The sequence below is a fragment of the Sapajus apella genome, unplaced genomic scaffold (assembly GCF_009761245.1).
Source record: "Sapajus apella isolate SASKATOON/1434 unplaced genomic scaffold, GSC_monkey_1.0 scaffold175, whole genome shotgun sequence".
NCBI lineage: Eukaryota > Metazoa > Chordata > Mammalia > Primates > Cebidae > Sapajus > Sapajus apella.
Window position 1 is genome coordinate 1,103,983 of NW_022437115.1, and position 15,109 is coordinate 1,119,091.

Sequence of the window (15,109 nt, forward strand, 5' to 3'; positions counted from 1 at the left end):
CTGGCAGGAGCTCCTGGGTGGGGCGGCCAGGCACATGAGTTTAGGGGTGGCCTGGGAAGCAGGTGTTGCTGCCAGGCCCCAGGCAAAGGTAGTGGCACCAGCCGTGGAGGCTGCTGCTGCAACAACATCACAAGCTGCAGGTTCTCATGTTTTATTGTAAAGCAACAAGAAAGTCTTATGTACACTGCCCATCTCAGGGCACCGCCATTCTGTGCCATCTTCTCTACCAGGCAGGCATGAGTGGGGCGCTCAGAGTCCTCAGCCCTGTCCCTGCCCTGCTGGGTCCCCACAGGCCCCATGCTAGACGATGACCGTCTGCACCTCCAGCTGGCCCTCCGGCGAGGCGATGACCAGCTCGCCCGCATGCTCCAGGATCTCGATGTCCTCTGATGACACCATGGTCACAGTGGCCTGTTCAGTGCCACTTGCCCCTGCTCGGGCAGCGAGTACAGTGCCCTCACTGATGGCCGAGGCCAGTGTCATGGCCACCTGCTCCGTCAGGCTTTCGGGAGTGGCGATGGTGATGGTGTCAGCGGCAGCCGCCTCTGGGCCCAGCGCTGTCTCCTCGTCCATGGTGACGTTCTGCACGATGATCTGGTGGCCGGCGCTGGCCTGGTGCACGATCTGCTGCACCACTTTCATGATGTGGCTGTCCACCTGCAGGGCCACAGCTCAGCGAGAGCCGCTGCGCCAGGGAGCCTCCCCGCCCCTGCCTGCCCCACCCCTCACCTCCGTCTGGGTGCCCTCAATGATCTCCGTGGCCTCGCTGGTTTCCGCATCATCCGCAGTGGCCTGGGCAGATGGGCAAACAGGCAGAGGTCAGCTTTGGCAGCCCCAGGGTCCCATCCCAGCCCCAGGGCTTCACACCCACCTCGATGATATACTCCTGGGTGTCGGCCACCACAGACGAGAACTCCACCAACACCGTGTGCGGGTCCTCCGCGAGGACAGTGGTGGCTGCCGCAGGGCTCTCCTCGGATACCAGCAACTCCTCCACCTCCAGCAGACAGCCCCCTGCAAGGGGGGACTCTGTCAGGGCTTGGCCAGCCCCAGCCCTCTCCCGCTCCTGCTCCCACCTCCGCTGGACCAGACCTTTGGTGCGCAGGTGCCGGTTCAGCGTGCCGTGCTCCGCGAAGCCGCGGCCACACTTGTAGCACTTGAAAGGCTTCTCGCCCGTGTGGTGCCGCACATGCCGCACCAGTGAGCCCTTCTCTCGGAAGCCCCGGCTGCAGAACTGGCACACGTGTGGCTTCTCCTCCAGGTGTGTCCGGAAGTGCACCTGCTGCGCGTTCTGTGGGGACACCTCTCAGTGCCGGCCTGGCTTCAGCCACAACAGACTACAGCTCTCCCCTCCCACTTCTGGGCCCAGGGTCAAGACGGAGCAAGGTGAACGCAGCAAAGGGGGTGCACCTGGGCCAGGGCCAGGGAGCAGGAGGATGGGGTCAGGCGCCAGGGTCCTGGGGCCAGAGGCTTACCTTGGTCTTGTAGCGCTTGCCGCACTCGGGACAAGGGTAGGGCCGCTCGTCTGAGTGGACGCGTCGGTGGCCACGCACATGGGCAATGGTCTTGTACAGCTTCCCGCAGTCCCCGCAGCGGAAGCGGCGCTCACGCACGTGCACCTCCTGGTGCTTCTTGAGCAGGTAGGCCTTGGGGAAGGCCTTGCCACACTGCATGCAGGTGAATGGCCTCGGTCCTGCAGCCACACACAACATCAGGCCAGGCCCACCACCTGCAGACCTGCCCGGCCACCTGCCACCTGCCCACAGCTCCCCTGGCTCCCCGCTGGACACCCACAGGCACCCCGGCCACCTACAGGCCATCCACTGCCATGGGCCATACACCCACCCATCACCCACCGGTGTGGCCCCTCTTGTGGGCCTCCAGGGTGGCTGCTGTCGGGAAGGTCTCACTGCACTGAGGACATGGGTGGGTCCTGGGCACCACGGACGCCTCGCTGGCCACCTGCTAGGGAACCACAGGAAGGCCTCCAGCACCCGGGAGAGGCTGTGCCCTGGCAGTGCCAAGGACCCAACCGTGGGCCCCACCCTGGCAGGCTCCCTCGCAGCCCCAGGGAAGGTAGTAAACAGATCAATGGACAAAGTCACCGCAGAAAGCCACTGTAGGAAGTGCAAAGGCCAGCATGGGGACAGCCCTCGGGGTCCAGCCCAGGGGAGGGGGCCTGCAGGTGGCACCTACTGTCTCCAGCGGCTGCACTTCCAGTACTGGCAGCTGCGGGGCTGCCTCTGCCAGGGGCTGGGGACTGGACCTGGCAGCAGGGGCTGGCTCCAGGGCACCCTCCTCCCCCGCAGCGCGCTCAAGGACGATGCCAGAGTTCTGCATGGCCTGGTGCAACAGGTTCTCACGGCTGCCCTCGCTGGAGCAGGGGAGCTCCTGGGAGATGGGGGGCTGCAGGGGAGGCAGAGAGAGGAAGCTGGCCAAGCAGCCTCGCATCCGGCACCCACCCTCAACCACCCCATGGGGCAGACCCACGCCAGGGGCCTTGTGTAAACCCTTGGAGCCCCATGTCACTCCCACTGGCCCTGCTCTCCCTACGGGAAGCCCAGCCCTCGCCTGCCTGGCCCAGACCCTTGGAGCTAGTGCCCAGAACCAAGACTGGCACTGAGCGGACAGAAGACAGAGCTGCCCTCTGGGGCTCCCCTGCCAGCCCCCACCTCTGGGGCCAGGGCTTTCATGCCCAGGGGCAGCTCCTGCATCTGGACGTGGACTTCGTGGATGACGGTGCCCTTGGCATCTGTCACCAGGTGAATCACAGGTGAGGTCTCTAGGGGCTCGCCTGTCACCGGTGATGTGACTGTCCCCAAGGCTGCAGTTCCAGCTCCAGACCCTTCAAGGCAGAGTGAGGGAGTGAAGATCTCTCACACCCCAGTGGCAGCTGGTTCCACAGCCAGCCCCTGGGACTAGGCAGCTGCCCACATCACACTAACCTGCAGGCGCATCCTCTTTGCCGACGGCCGCGTCCTTGCTCACACTGAAGCGGATCTTCTCCGTGCAGGGGGTGAGAGACTTGAGGTGCCGGGTCAGCGCACCCGACTCCCGGAAGCTCTTCCCACACTTGGAGCACTTGTAGGGGCGCTCATCTGCAGAGAGAACCCCAGTCAGCCCCGGGCAGCCCCGGCAGGCTGGTGACAAGAGGACGAGGCGAACGCAGGCAGGGGCCCTGCCTCCTCCCCTGAAGCTGGGGAACTTGAGGCTGGGGCACCCCAGGGCCAGCGTCAGGGTGCTGCAGGGCTCCGGCCCAAGGCGCGGCCAGCTCACCCGTGTGCCGCCGGTGGTGCCGGATGAGCGAGCCCTTGGTGCGGAAGGAGGCCCCGCAGAGCTTGCACTCGTGGTCCTTGCGGCTGCTGTGAGTGACCATGTGGGCCTTGAGGATGCTGCCCTGTGGGGGAGGGCAAGGCAGCTCAGGGCCCTCCCAGGGGGGCAGGATGGGGCCTGCTGCCCACACGCTGGCTCCCTGAACACCAACTCACCGTCTTGAAGGTCTTGTGGCACAGCGCACATACGTAGCGGCCGTCCTTGTTCACCAGGAGCTTCACCTGGGCCTGCTCGCCGTCGCCTGCGAGCCCCAGCCCCTGAGGGTGGGGGCTGCCCGGGGCCTCGGCCATCTCGCTGTCCCCCGGCTCTGCCTCAGCAGCCACGATAACCTCTTTGATGTGCCCACTGCCTAAGAGAGACATTTCAACCTAAGCCCCAGGACATGCCCCCTGCCCAGAGACCCCAGAGACTGCTGGCACCAAGGGAGGGGACCTGCTGCTGTGGGCCGCAGCCTGGATCCAGCCGGCGCTGAGCCCTCAACACACAGGCCCGAGCAGCAGCCGAGGTGTCATTCACCTCTCCAGGTCAGAGGGAGAGGCAGGGCGACACCTCCCAACTCCTCCAGGCTGCCGGGAGATGCTGCAGGGCCCCCAGATGTGTTCGAATGAGCATAGATGCCCCGTCCCCAAAGCCAAGAGAACGTGTGTGTTCTGGTGACAAGGTCCCTGGGTGCAGAGACAGCCGCCTGTCCTGCTCACTGCCATGGCTCCCACCGCCATAGGGAGGTCACTTCCTCCGTCAGAGATGGACCGGGCCACCCAGCAGGGCAGAGCCCAGTCCCAAAGCAGGCTTGGCCTTGGGGAATGAATGTTCTCCAGACAGCCAGGACAGCCTAAGGCGAGGAAGCCGGGCTTTTGCACTTCTCGAGGGTGCTGGCAAAATCTGACAATGTGCAAAGCTCGGCTGTAAACACTGCACGCTTTGTGCTCATAAAGATGACAAATGGGAAACAGCTGTGAAGCCACTTCTTAGAAACCACCTCAGTCCGGCTGGCGTCTTGTTTTGACAAGCTGTTCTCTTAAACAACAACAAAAGCGCCGTGACTCAGAAACAATTAGGGCCCCTCCTGCCTGAGCCCTGACCAACGCACTCAACGCCCCAGAGGTGATCCTCCAAAGGACAGAGGCCTCCGATGGGGAGGACCTGAGGAAACATGGCTGCCGCAAGGCCACAGAGAAGAAATGAGTTTTTTCCAAGGAAAAGGCAGGAGGGCCTGGGAGTGAGCTCCAGCTGCCCACACAGCTGACCGCACCCGTGCACCCGCAAAGACAGGGCCTAGCACCATCCTGTCCCTGGGCTGCCAGCAGACAGGACCCTGTGCCATCTCTGCTGGAGGCCAACAGGAAAAGTGGCAACCCTGGGATCAGTCGACCGGGCCTGCTGACTGGCCAAGGGCACACTCAGGGTACCCAGGATGCCTGCAAAGGGGAAAATCCTAGGGGTGCAGAGTGGCAGGGGTGCCGAGGGGGGCCGCTGAAGCATAGGGAGGGGTGCTGGGCCCAAGCCTGGGGGCCGCTGGAGGTCTGGTGGTTGGAAAGGGGCCTGGCTGGCCAGAGGCCAAGCTCTGAGACCCCCCCCAGAACCTCGGGAGTTCATGCTCCGAGAGGACACCACCATCCTAGAAACCAAAAGCCAGGCCGAGGCCAGAGACTGCCCCTCCCACACAAACATTCCGAGCTCTCAGTGTCTTGGTCGCAGGAATGCTGGGAAGACAGCACTGAGGTGAGACAGGTGCTGCGGCTGCCTCCCCGAGAGCGGCCTGCTCACCGCCCTTCCTAGGCCCGGGGCTGGCCTCTGCCATGGCTCCTTTACCTCCTCCTCCTGCCATAGCCGGTGCCCAGGGCTGCCCAATGCCAGGTTCCACCTGGTGCCCAAACCCACTTCCTGTCCAGCTGCCCACCCCCTGCCTCCCTCGCCTCGGCCCAGCAGGCTCCCCAGATAGCAGCTGTGCCCCGCCCTACTTCCCACAGCATCAGGCCCCTGCCAGCTCCCCCCCTGGCATCTGCACACCCAGCCACTTGCCTTTGCCACACCCCCAACCCCAGCAGCCTCTAGCTCCCTCAACTTGCCAGGCCCTGGCTGGCTCTGAATGTCCCCACTGTACACACATCTGTCCCTGATGAGTGAGACCGTCCAGACCTTGCAACAACCCCTCCCACAGCATATCAGGAAGACATGGTCAGGCGTGGTGGCTCACACCTGTAATCCAAGCAATTTGGAGGCCAAGGCAGGCGGATCACCTGAGGTCGGGGATTCAAGACCAGCCTGACCAACATGGTGAAACCCTGTCTTAAAAAATAAATAAACAAACAAAAGTAGCCATCAAAGAAGCCTGGCATTCCATGCTCATGAAAGCCCAGTGAGGGCCAGTGCAGCAGCCGCCACCCCTACACCAGAGTGAGCACTGGGAAGGCAGGCCAAGGCCAGCAGTGAGTCCAGGCCTGGCTGGAGAGTCCCGTCCATCTACCCTGCACCCACCTGGTGGGTGCTACTGCCTACGAGCAGAGAGCAGGAACCAGAGGGGTGGCAGGGAAGTGGGGAAGATTCTGGGATAAGCAGGGCAGAGACAGCACAGGAAAGGTGGAGAGAGAGCATAGCCTGAAGACTCCCTGGTGCCACCTAGGGAAGGCACGTGCCCAATGCTCCCTCCTCCCTCCTTCCTCTTCCTGCAGGCTGTGCCCCCAGAAAGGCTCCCACAAGACCACGACCCCTCCCAGCCAGGACCTGCTCTCAGGACAGATGAGCATACAGGCAGCAGAGGCCCCATCCTCGGGCCCCACCATGAAGGTCTATCAGGTCAGTGATCCATGACAGCTGGCTTACCAACGAGGGTGGGTGCGTGGCTGATGTCTGCTGCCAGGGAGGCTGCCTCCACCACGATGTGGGCCACAGTGATGGGCTCCTCTGGGCCTGGCGCCGCTGGCACCACCTGTCAACAGGGACAGGGAACAGAGGGGACTCATCTGTGTGCTCCGGAGTTCTGAGAAGAGGCCTGGGCTCTGCTGGTGTAAGTGTGACCTGTGGCGCTCAGGCCTGGATCTGTGTCCTTGGGACAGTGGTGGTGGGGGCTCTCGTCTTCCCCCACTGGACCACAGGTCCCAGCCCAGCCCCTTCAGCCCAGGGTCAGCACTGTCACTCTCACGCCTCTGGCCACGTGGGCTGGACCTGGAGCACAGGGCACCTGCAGGGAGGGACCAGCAACTCTGGCAGGAAGCTGGACTGGCCTGCAGGAATGATGGCACAGCCCCAGCCAAGCAGTCAGAAGAGAGGGCCCTGGGGGTGTGAGCCTGAGGCCTTCCTGAAGGAGGGGGCACCTCTTTGAGGGGTAGGTAAACAGCACAGGCTCAGAGTAAGGTGACCAGGGTACGTCATCACCTGGGCCACGCCCTGCTGGTGGCTGGAAACCACACTGACCGCTCTCTGAGCCTGCTCTCCTGATTCTGTGCAATGTGAATGACAAGCACCCATTGCAGCGTATGCGGGGTTCATAGGCCTGTGTGTCCAGCCCAAGCTGGGCATGGGGCTCAGCAAAGGTGACCATTTTGATGATGAGACGGTGGTATCCCCACGGCCACACTTCACTTGTGAAATCCCCAGGGACTGTGTGTGCAGGACAGAAGGTAAGCCAAAAGGGCAAAGGCTGCCATGGTACTCCAGAGCCAAAGAAGACCCCTCAGGCTCCAAAAAAGAAGGGATCCCAGCTCCCAACAGCACGGGCTTCGGCCACAGGCTGCTGAGAAGGCTGGGCCACCACAGGCCCTCCAGGACACCCCAGAGCGCCACAGGCTCACAAACTCAGACCTTCCCACACTGCAGCCAGTTGCCTGCATGCTGCCCCTGCACGAGGCCTCCAGAACCAGCTGCATAGGTCCATCCTGTAGTGCAGCCTCCTCCCCTACCTGTCAGGTAAACCCAGGAGGGGGTGGGGGAGTGGGTTGGGGCTCACCTCCGGCCCCAGCAATGCTGCGGTGGCAGGGGTGGCGGGCAGGGCCTCCTGAGGGGCCCGCTGGCAGGCCTTCTGAATCTTGTGCTGAACAAAATCCTCCAAGGCAGTGAACTCCGCCTGGCAGCGGCCGCATCTGTGCACATCGTCCTCATCTGCAACGAGCCTGCTATCAGCACGGCCTGGGAGGCAGAGGCTGGGCAGACAAGGCCCCATGCCCCATCTAGCTTTTCCTCCAGCCCCAGAACAGACTCTGCCAGGAGGCCATCAGAAGCAGAGCTACTTTCTGAGGCTGCTGAGAACACACTCAAGCTCAAATCAAGGTCACCCCAGGGTACAGCTCCCATCCGCTACAGGTCTGCAGGGGCCAGACCCACCCCCAGGTCAGCACCCAGCAGGGGGTGGCCCTGACTGCATGCTTAGGCTGCAGGCATCTGCTAAGACTGCCATGCCCGTAGCCCCCACCTCAGCAATGACAGGCAAGACGCCCAGAGAGGGGCTGGGAGGCAGAGGGATTCCTCCATGCTCGTTTGGGGACAGTAAAGGACCAGGATTTAAGACTATTGGGGCGGCCGGGCGCGGTGGCTCACACCTGTAATCCCAGCACTTTGGGAGGCCGAGGTGGGTGGATCACGAGGTCAAGAGTTCGAGACCATCCTGGTCAACATGGTGAAACCCCGTCTCTACTAAAACTACAAAAAATTAGCTGGGCATGGTGGCGCGTGCCTGTAATCCCAGCTACTCAGGAGGCTGAGGCAGGAGAATTGCCTGAACCCAGGAGGCGGAGGTTGTGGTGAGCCGAGATCGCGCCATTGCACTCCAGCCTGGGTAACATGAGTGAAACTCCGTCTCAAAAAAAAAAAAAAAAAGACTATTGGGGCCAGGCATGGTGGCTCATGCCTATAATCTCAGCACTCTGAGGGAATGAGGTGGGAGGATAGCTGGAGCCCAAGAGTTCAAGACCAGCCTGGTCAACGTAGCAAGACCTGTCTCTACCAAAAGAAAAAAAAATGTTTTTAAAACATTTTTGGCCAGGCGCGGTGGCTCACGCCTGTAATCCAAGCACTTTGGAGGCCAAGGTGGGCGGATCACCTGAGATTGGGAGTTCAAGACCAGCCTGACCAACATGGTGAAACCCCATCTTCAAAAAAAAAAAAAAATTTTTAATTTAGGCCAGACATGGTGGCTCATACCTATAAACCCAGCACTTTCAGAGGCCAAGGTGGACAGATCACCTAAGGTTAGGAGTTCAAGACCAGCCTGACCAACATGGTGAAACCCTATCTCTACTAAAAATACAAGCTGGGCGTGGTGGCTGATGCCTGTAATCCCAGCACTTTGGGAGGCTGAGGCGGGTGGATCACCTGAGGTTGGGAGTTCAAGACTAGGCTGACCAATATGGAGAAACCCCATTTCTACTAAAAATACAAAAATTAGCTGGGCATGGTGGTGCATGCCTGTAAATTCCAGCTACTTGGGAAGCTGAGGCAGGAGGACTGCTTGAACCCAGGAGGCGGAGATTGCTGTGAGCCAAGATCGCGCCATTGTACTCCAGCCTGGGGAACAAGAGTAAAACTCCATCTCAAAAAAAAAAAAAACAGTTAGCCAGGCGTGGTGGCACGCACCTGTAATCTCAGCTACTTGGGAGGCTGAGGCAGGAGAATCACTTGAAGTCGGAAGGCAGAGGTTGCAGTGAGCCGGGATCCAGCCATTGCACTCCAGCCTGGGCAACAAGAGCAAAACTCCGTCTCAAAAAAATAAAAAAACATTTAGCCAAGTGTGGTGGCATACACCGGTAGTCCTAGCTGCTCAGGAGGACTGCTTGAGCCCAGGGGTTGAGGCTGCAGTGAGCCATGATCGCACCACTGCACTTCAACCTGGTCGACAGGGCAAGAGCGTGCCTTAAAAGACATAAAAACAAAACAAAAACTGTTGAAGTTTGAATGTGCCCTGGGGCATCTGAGTGCTGGGGTGTCTGAGTGACCATCTTTAAGCTATCCCATCTGTAAAATGGGCTGACCCATTGCAGGGTGTGGGATACAAGAAGGCCGAGTAGACCGATGCCCACCGGCTCTGGCTGAGAGGCAAACGTAGGGACCCTGTGGCCTTGCCTCAGAGTGAAATGGGCTAGGTGTGTCCCCTTCTGGGGTAGGGGGTCCTATTGTGGCAATTCCCTGGTGTTGAGCGAGACCCTGGAGTGGGGTGGGAAGGGGAAGAGGGTAGAAGATGCCTCAGAGCTTGGTTTGTGACTGGGAGCCATCAAGAGGGGACTGCTCTCTGCTGGGTGACCCTCTGCAGGTGAGTCACAGCTGTGGTTTGGCCCCTTCTCCACCCTCGAATTCAACCTCCACCTCCCAGGCTCAGCTGATTCTCCTGCCTCAGCCTCCCGAGTAGCTGGGATTACAGGCATGTTCCACCACGCCCGGCTAATTTTGTATTTTTATTTTTAGACAGGATTTCAACATGTTGGCCCGCCTGGTCTCAAACTCCTGACCCCAGGCGATCTGCCCACCTTGGCCTACCAAAGTGCTGGGATTACAGGTGAGAGCCACTGCACCCAGCGGCAATCTCTCTTTTAATTCTGTAAGACAGCAGAGCCCAGAAGTTAAAGGGACCGAGGTGAAGCCCTTCACAGTGCTGGGATCCAATCCAGCCCTTGCTACCTACTACCTGGGTGACCCAGTCACTGTCAAATCTCCAACTCTCCATTTTCCTCATCCCCAAAATGGGAATAACAGTAATTACGTCTACCTGTCAGGAATGGTTTGAGAATGAAAAGACCTAATGCAGGGTAAGGGCTTGTGACATTACTGGCAGAAGCTGCCGCCCCATTCTGCAGGGGAAATAGAGGTTCACAGATGGGGAGTCAACTGCCTAGGACCAAAGAGCCAGAAAATGGCAAGTCTGGAACTGGACCGGGCCACAGGCTGGCTGCAGTGCACCAGCCCTCTTGCTCGTGGCTCTGCTGCCTCCCCACGGACAGGCCAGATCCTGGAGAAACCGAGGCCCCGCCCTCTTGGAGCCGCCAACCCTAACTGGACAGGGCCCTAGAGGCCCATCAAGTGCAGGGGGAATGGGCCCAGAGGAAGGCAGGACCAGGCTCAGGCATCGGAGGCATAGTGGGACCCAGACGCCGGCCCGAGGGGCCGGGCTGATGGTTGCGGCATCTACGAAGGTCTACACCGGGCGCCCGGGGGCTCAGCAATCCGCGATCACTTGTGGGCACTGGGGCGAGGGGGTTGACGGGCGCCCCACAGGAGAGGCCCGTGAGGGTCGCAGTAAACCTGGGGGTCTCGTGGAGTGCTGTGAGGGCCCCGCGGAATCCGCGAGGAGTCTGGGTCTGGGAGGGTTTGTTGCGCCCGCAGCTCGGGCCATAGGGGCCTCCGCCAGCCCGGGATGAACTGCCCTCACCCCGGCCGCGCCCTCCGGGTCTGCCCAGTTACCTTCCTCGCTGAAGGGCGCTGGGAAGCCGAGGAAGCTGCCGGGGGCCAAGGCAGCCGCCGCCGCCGCCGCCGCAACCCCGCCCTCACCCGCTTCCCGCCCGGCTTCGGCCGGGGCTTCTGCCGTATGAGCGGCCGTCACCCGCACTGCCATCGCGCCCTCCATGTCGCAACGCGCCGCAGGAAGATGGCGGATTTACGACCGTGTCGTCATAACAACGGGCCGCGCCGAGGCCGACGAGAGGGAACTGCGAGCGGAGGGCGGGGCGGGGCCGAAGCGGATTGACAGACGTGCGGGAAGCGGGTACTGGATAGGGGTGTGGCCTGGAAGGGCAGAGGCGGAGCCCGGCGCGCTAAGAGCAGAGACGGGGCGGGACTGCGGGAAGGGCGTCGTTACCGTGGAGCAAATTGACAGGCAGAGGGCGGGGCGGCAGGTGGACTGGGTTCGAGGCTGCGCTCGGATTTGAGAGCTAGAGGACGCGAGAGACGAGCGGACTGGCGGGCGCTACAGAGCCGCGCCCCAGAGCGTCCGGAGCTTGCTACAGGTAGACCCGCCCGCGGCTGCCGCTGGGAAACCGCCGTAGATCCAACTCAGGGGTTCGGTGCTCGCCGCCTCCTGACCACCTCGGGCGTTAGAGCCTCCCAAGATGATTACCCGGGTCACAGGAGAAGAACCCGGGTCGGGGATGGCTCATGGGTGGCTTTGCGAAGCTGTTTTATTCTTTTATATACTTTTTAAATTTTAAAAACTTTACTTATATTTTTTAAATAGAGATGGGGCTCCGCTGTGTTAACTAGGCTGGTCTCAAATTCCTAACCTCAAACCATTTACCCATTTCCGCCTCCTAAAGTACTAGGATTACAGGCGTCAGCCGCTGCTCCCGGCCACACTGCACCGGATTTGGGGGTTTTTTTGGGGGGAAAGGTTGTTTGTTTTTTAGTTTTTTGAGACAGCGTCTCGCTCTGTCACCCAGGCTTGAGTGCAGGCGCCATCTCGACTCCCTGCAACCTCAGCCCTCCCAGGTAAAAGCGATTCTCCTGCTTCAGCCTCCTGAGTAGCTAGAACTACAGGCGCCCACCACCACACCCGGCTAATTTTTTGTATCTTCAGTAGAGACAGGGTTTCACCATGTTGGCCAGGCTGGTCTTGAACTCCCGACCTCAGGTGACCCACCTAACTTGGCCTCCCAAAATGCTGGGATTACAAGCATGAGCCACCGAGACTGACTGGTTTTTGGGTTTTTGTTGAGACAGTGTCTCGCTCTGTCACCCAGTCTGGAGTGCAGTGCCTTGATGTCAGCTCACTACAACCTCCACACCTCAGCTACCCAAGTAGCTGGGACTACAGGTGCCAGCCACCATGCCCAGCTAATTTTTGCATATTTTGTAGAGATGGGTTTTCGCCATGTTGCCCAAGCTGGTCTGGAACTCCTGAGCTCAAGCAATCCGCCCACCTAAGCCCATTTATATACTTCTAAAAAACTGGCTGGGCTCGGTGCCTCATGTCTGTAATCCAGCTCTTTGGGAGACCAAGGCGGGCGGATCACAAGGTCAGGAGATTGAGACTATCTGGCCAACATGGTGAAACCCTGTATCTACTAAAAATACAAAAATTAGCTGGATATGGTGGCGCCTGCCTGTAATCCCAGCTATTCGGGAGGCTGAGACAGGAGAATCGCTTGAACCCAGGAGGCAGAGGTTGCAGTGAGCCAAGATTATGCCACTGCACTCCACCCTGGGCAACAGTACAAGACTTCATCTCAGAAAATATATATATTGTGGTAAACACACATAAAATTTACTATTAGCGACATTCACAGTGTTGTGCAACCATCACAGCTATGTGGTTCAGGAAGCTTTTCAGCACCCCAAAAGGAACCCTGTACTTTTAAGCAGTGATTCCCCATCCACCCCTCCCTTTTAGCCCTGGGAGACGCGAGTCTACCTTCTGTCTCCACGATAAATTTACCTATTGTGAACATGTCCTACAATATATGACTTTTTTTTTTTGAGACAGGGTCTCAATTTGTCACCCAGGCTGGAGTGCACTGGTGTGATCCTAGCTCACTGCGGCCTTCCCCTCCAGGCTGAAGTAAGGTCATCAGCTGTCAGGTTGGGGTAACAATGGGCTGCTTTCTGCAAGTAGGTTGCTTGCTGCTGCAGGGTTTTGGGCAGAGGACATGACAGAAAGATCCCTCTAACTGCTGCACAGAAAAAGAGACATTAGGCTGGCCGTGGTGGCTCATGCCTGTAATACCAGCACTTTGAGAGGCTGAGGCTGGTGGATCACCTGAGGTCAGGAGTTTGAGACCAGCCTAATATGGTGAAACCCCATCTTTACTAAAAATACAAAAAAAATAGCTGGGCGTGATGGCACATGCCTGAAATCCCAGCTACTCAGAAGGCTGAGACAGCAGAATCACTTGAACCCAGGAGGCGGAGGTTGCAGCGAGCTGACATGATGCTACTGCACTCCAGCCTGAGTGACAGAGCAAGACTCTGTCTCAAAACAAAGAGAGAAAAAACTAAAAGGGACTTTAGGACCCCCAGCGGAAGCAGGAGGGGGCTCAGAAAGCCACTGAGAGCCAGGATGGGTGGTCTCTGAGTAGGGCAAGCAGAAGGAAGAGCAGGTTGGAGCTTGAGGTTTCTGGGAGCTTCCGGGGAGAAGAACCAGGAGACGGGTGGGTGAGGTGAAGCCAGGGAGGAGGCGAGCACAAAACCCCAAAACAACTCCATTCATGGTGTGCTGAGGAATAACTGAGAAGCGGGCATCCAGGGCATCAGGAGTATGGTTGGGATGTTTGTCCCCTGTCCCCTCTAAACCCATGTTGAAACTTCAACCCCAACATAACAGCATTAAGAGGTGAGGTCTTTAAGAGGCAAAGGGGGCTGGGAACAGCGGCTGACACCTGTAATTCCAACACTTTGGGAGGCCGAGGCAGGCGGATCACCTGAGGTCAGGAGTTTGAGACCAGCCTGGCCAACACAGCAAAACCCCCATCTCTATTAAAAATACAAAAATTAGCCAGGCATGGTAGCACATGCCTGTAATCCCAGCTGCTAGGGAGGCTGAGGCAGTTGAATTGCTTGAACCCAGAGTGGGTGCGGAGGTTGCACTGAGCTGAGATCACAGCACTGCCCTCCAGCCTGGGTAACAAAGTGAGACCCTGTCTCAAAAATAAAAGGGCATCCTGACCAGGTGAGGTCTAGCCCTGTCTTGGCTGGGGCCCAGGCTACTGGCAGGCACAGGAGCGGACAGGCCCCTGGAAGGCAGAGAGGCACAGGCAGCAAGACTAGTCTCCGTTTCCCAGACAGCCTTCTTTCCCACCCAGGCCTCAGCCTGACTCCAACACAACAATGCCTGTGGACGTTCCATGGCCAGACCCAGACAGGAACTCCAAAACCCTTTATTTAGCCGATCCCACGCTGAAGAACGTTTAGATTGCATCTTTTTTTTTTTTTTTTTTTTTTTGCCACTTGCATCCTTTTTCAACATCCCTCTTTTTAGCTTAGCTCATTAGAAAGAACACATCTGTGAAAACACTGATTCAATGTCTACTTATATTTTCTAATGCGATGAACACTGATGTAACACTGTTAAGAAGAAATAGTGTCTGTCCTTGTACCATTGAAAGCCATCCCCAGGTCAGCTTGTGGTATGAGATCCTTACTTGAGGAGACACTAGGGCCATCCCCTCACAGGGAAAGAATGAATGCCTCCTGTGTGTCGGACACTCATCATAGAGGGGTTCTTTCCCCCCAGATGCAGGGATACCTCATGCTGTTCCCAAAGTCAGTCCTCCCCTGAAAAATGCACTTTCCCTCCCAGTCTCCACTAGGACCTTGCCCACAAGTGACCATACTTCCCTTCCCACCTGGAGACTTACTGGCACATTCCGCAGATATTAAGCCGACCAGATGGGGCAGAGCTCAGCTTTGGGGTTGACTGAGTTTAATCCCAACTCAACCTTGTCCAGCCGGTGACTGTCCGTGCTGTTTGGCCATTTATAAATGGAGTTGTGAATAATCCCTGTCCCTCAGAGCTGTCCTGTGACTCTCAGAAGTAATGCAGGTAAGGAGTGGTGCCGTGGCCTAGATGCTCACGGAGTCCACAGTAAGCCAAGGCAGCCAGGCCAGTGTGGGAGATGGCCCGTGGCTGGGCATCATCAGCAGTTCCCACTCCAGCCGTCATCTCAAATCAACTGCCTGTTGCTCTGTGGTAAAGGCAGAGTTTGCCATCTTTTGTCAAATCCACTTCTAATCAAGGCCATCTTTTTTTTTTTTTTTTTTTTTTGCTTTTCTGAGACGGAGTCTTGCTCTGTTGCCCAGGCTGGAGTACAATGGTGTGATCTCAGCTCACTGAAACCTCCACCTCCCAGGTTCAAGCGATTCT

The 15,109-nt window shown here is 58.6% G+C and overlaps 1 protein-coding gene across 5 annotated transcripts; it reads right to left on the reverse strand.

The window, feature by feature from the left end:
* Positions 1 to 135: 135 nt before the first annotated feature.
* On the reverse strand, positions 136 to 11,007 carry E4F1 (E4F transcription factor 1). Of its 5 annotated transcripts, none has more exons than XM_032268077.1 (14): positions 10,720 to 11,007; positions 7,280 to 7,431; positions 6,157 to 6,262; positions 3,489 to 3,682; positions 3,277 to 3,397; positions 2,946 to 3,098; positions 2,673 to 2,845; positions 2,197 to 2,406; positions 1,857 to 1,962; positions 1,476 to 1,693; positions 1,093 to 1,291; positions 872 to 1,014; positions 730 to 792; positions 136 to 657 (listed from the first exon to the last, which is right to left on the reverse strand). In XM_032268077.1, exons 1-14 carry the CDS (start codon positions 10,880 to 10,882, stop codon positions 301 to 303), a joined length of 2,358 nt encoding a protein of 785 aa, XP_032123968.1. In that variant the 5' UTR covers positions 10,883 to 11,007; the 3' UTR covers positions 136 to 300. The 5 variants fall into 5 exon arrangements, with proteins under 5 accessions (XP_032123968.1, XP_032123967.1, XP_032123966.1 ...); XM_032268076.1 differs by having other exon boundaries at positions 872 to 1,017; XM_032268075.1 differs by having other exon boundaries at positions 1,857 to 1,965.
* Between the last annotated feature and the right edge of the window lie 4,102 nt (positions 11,008 to 15,109).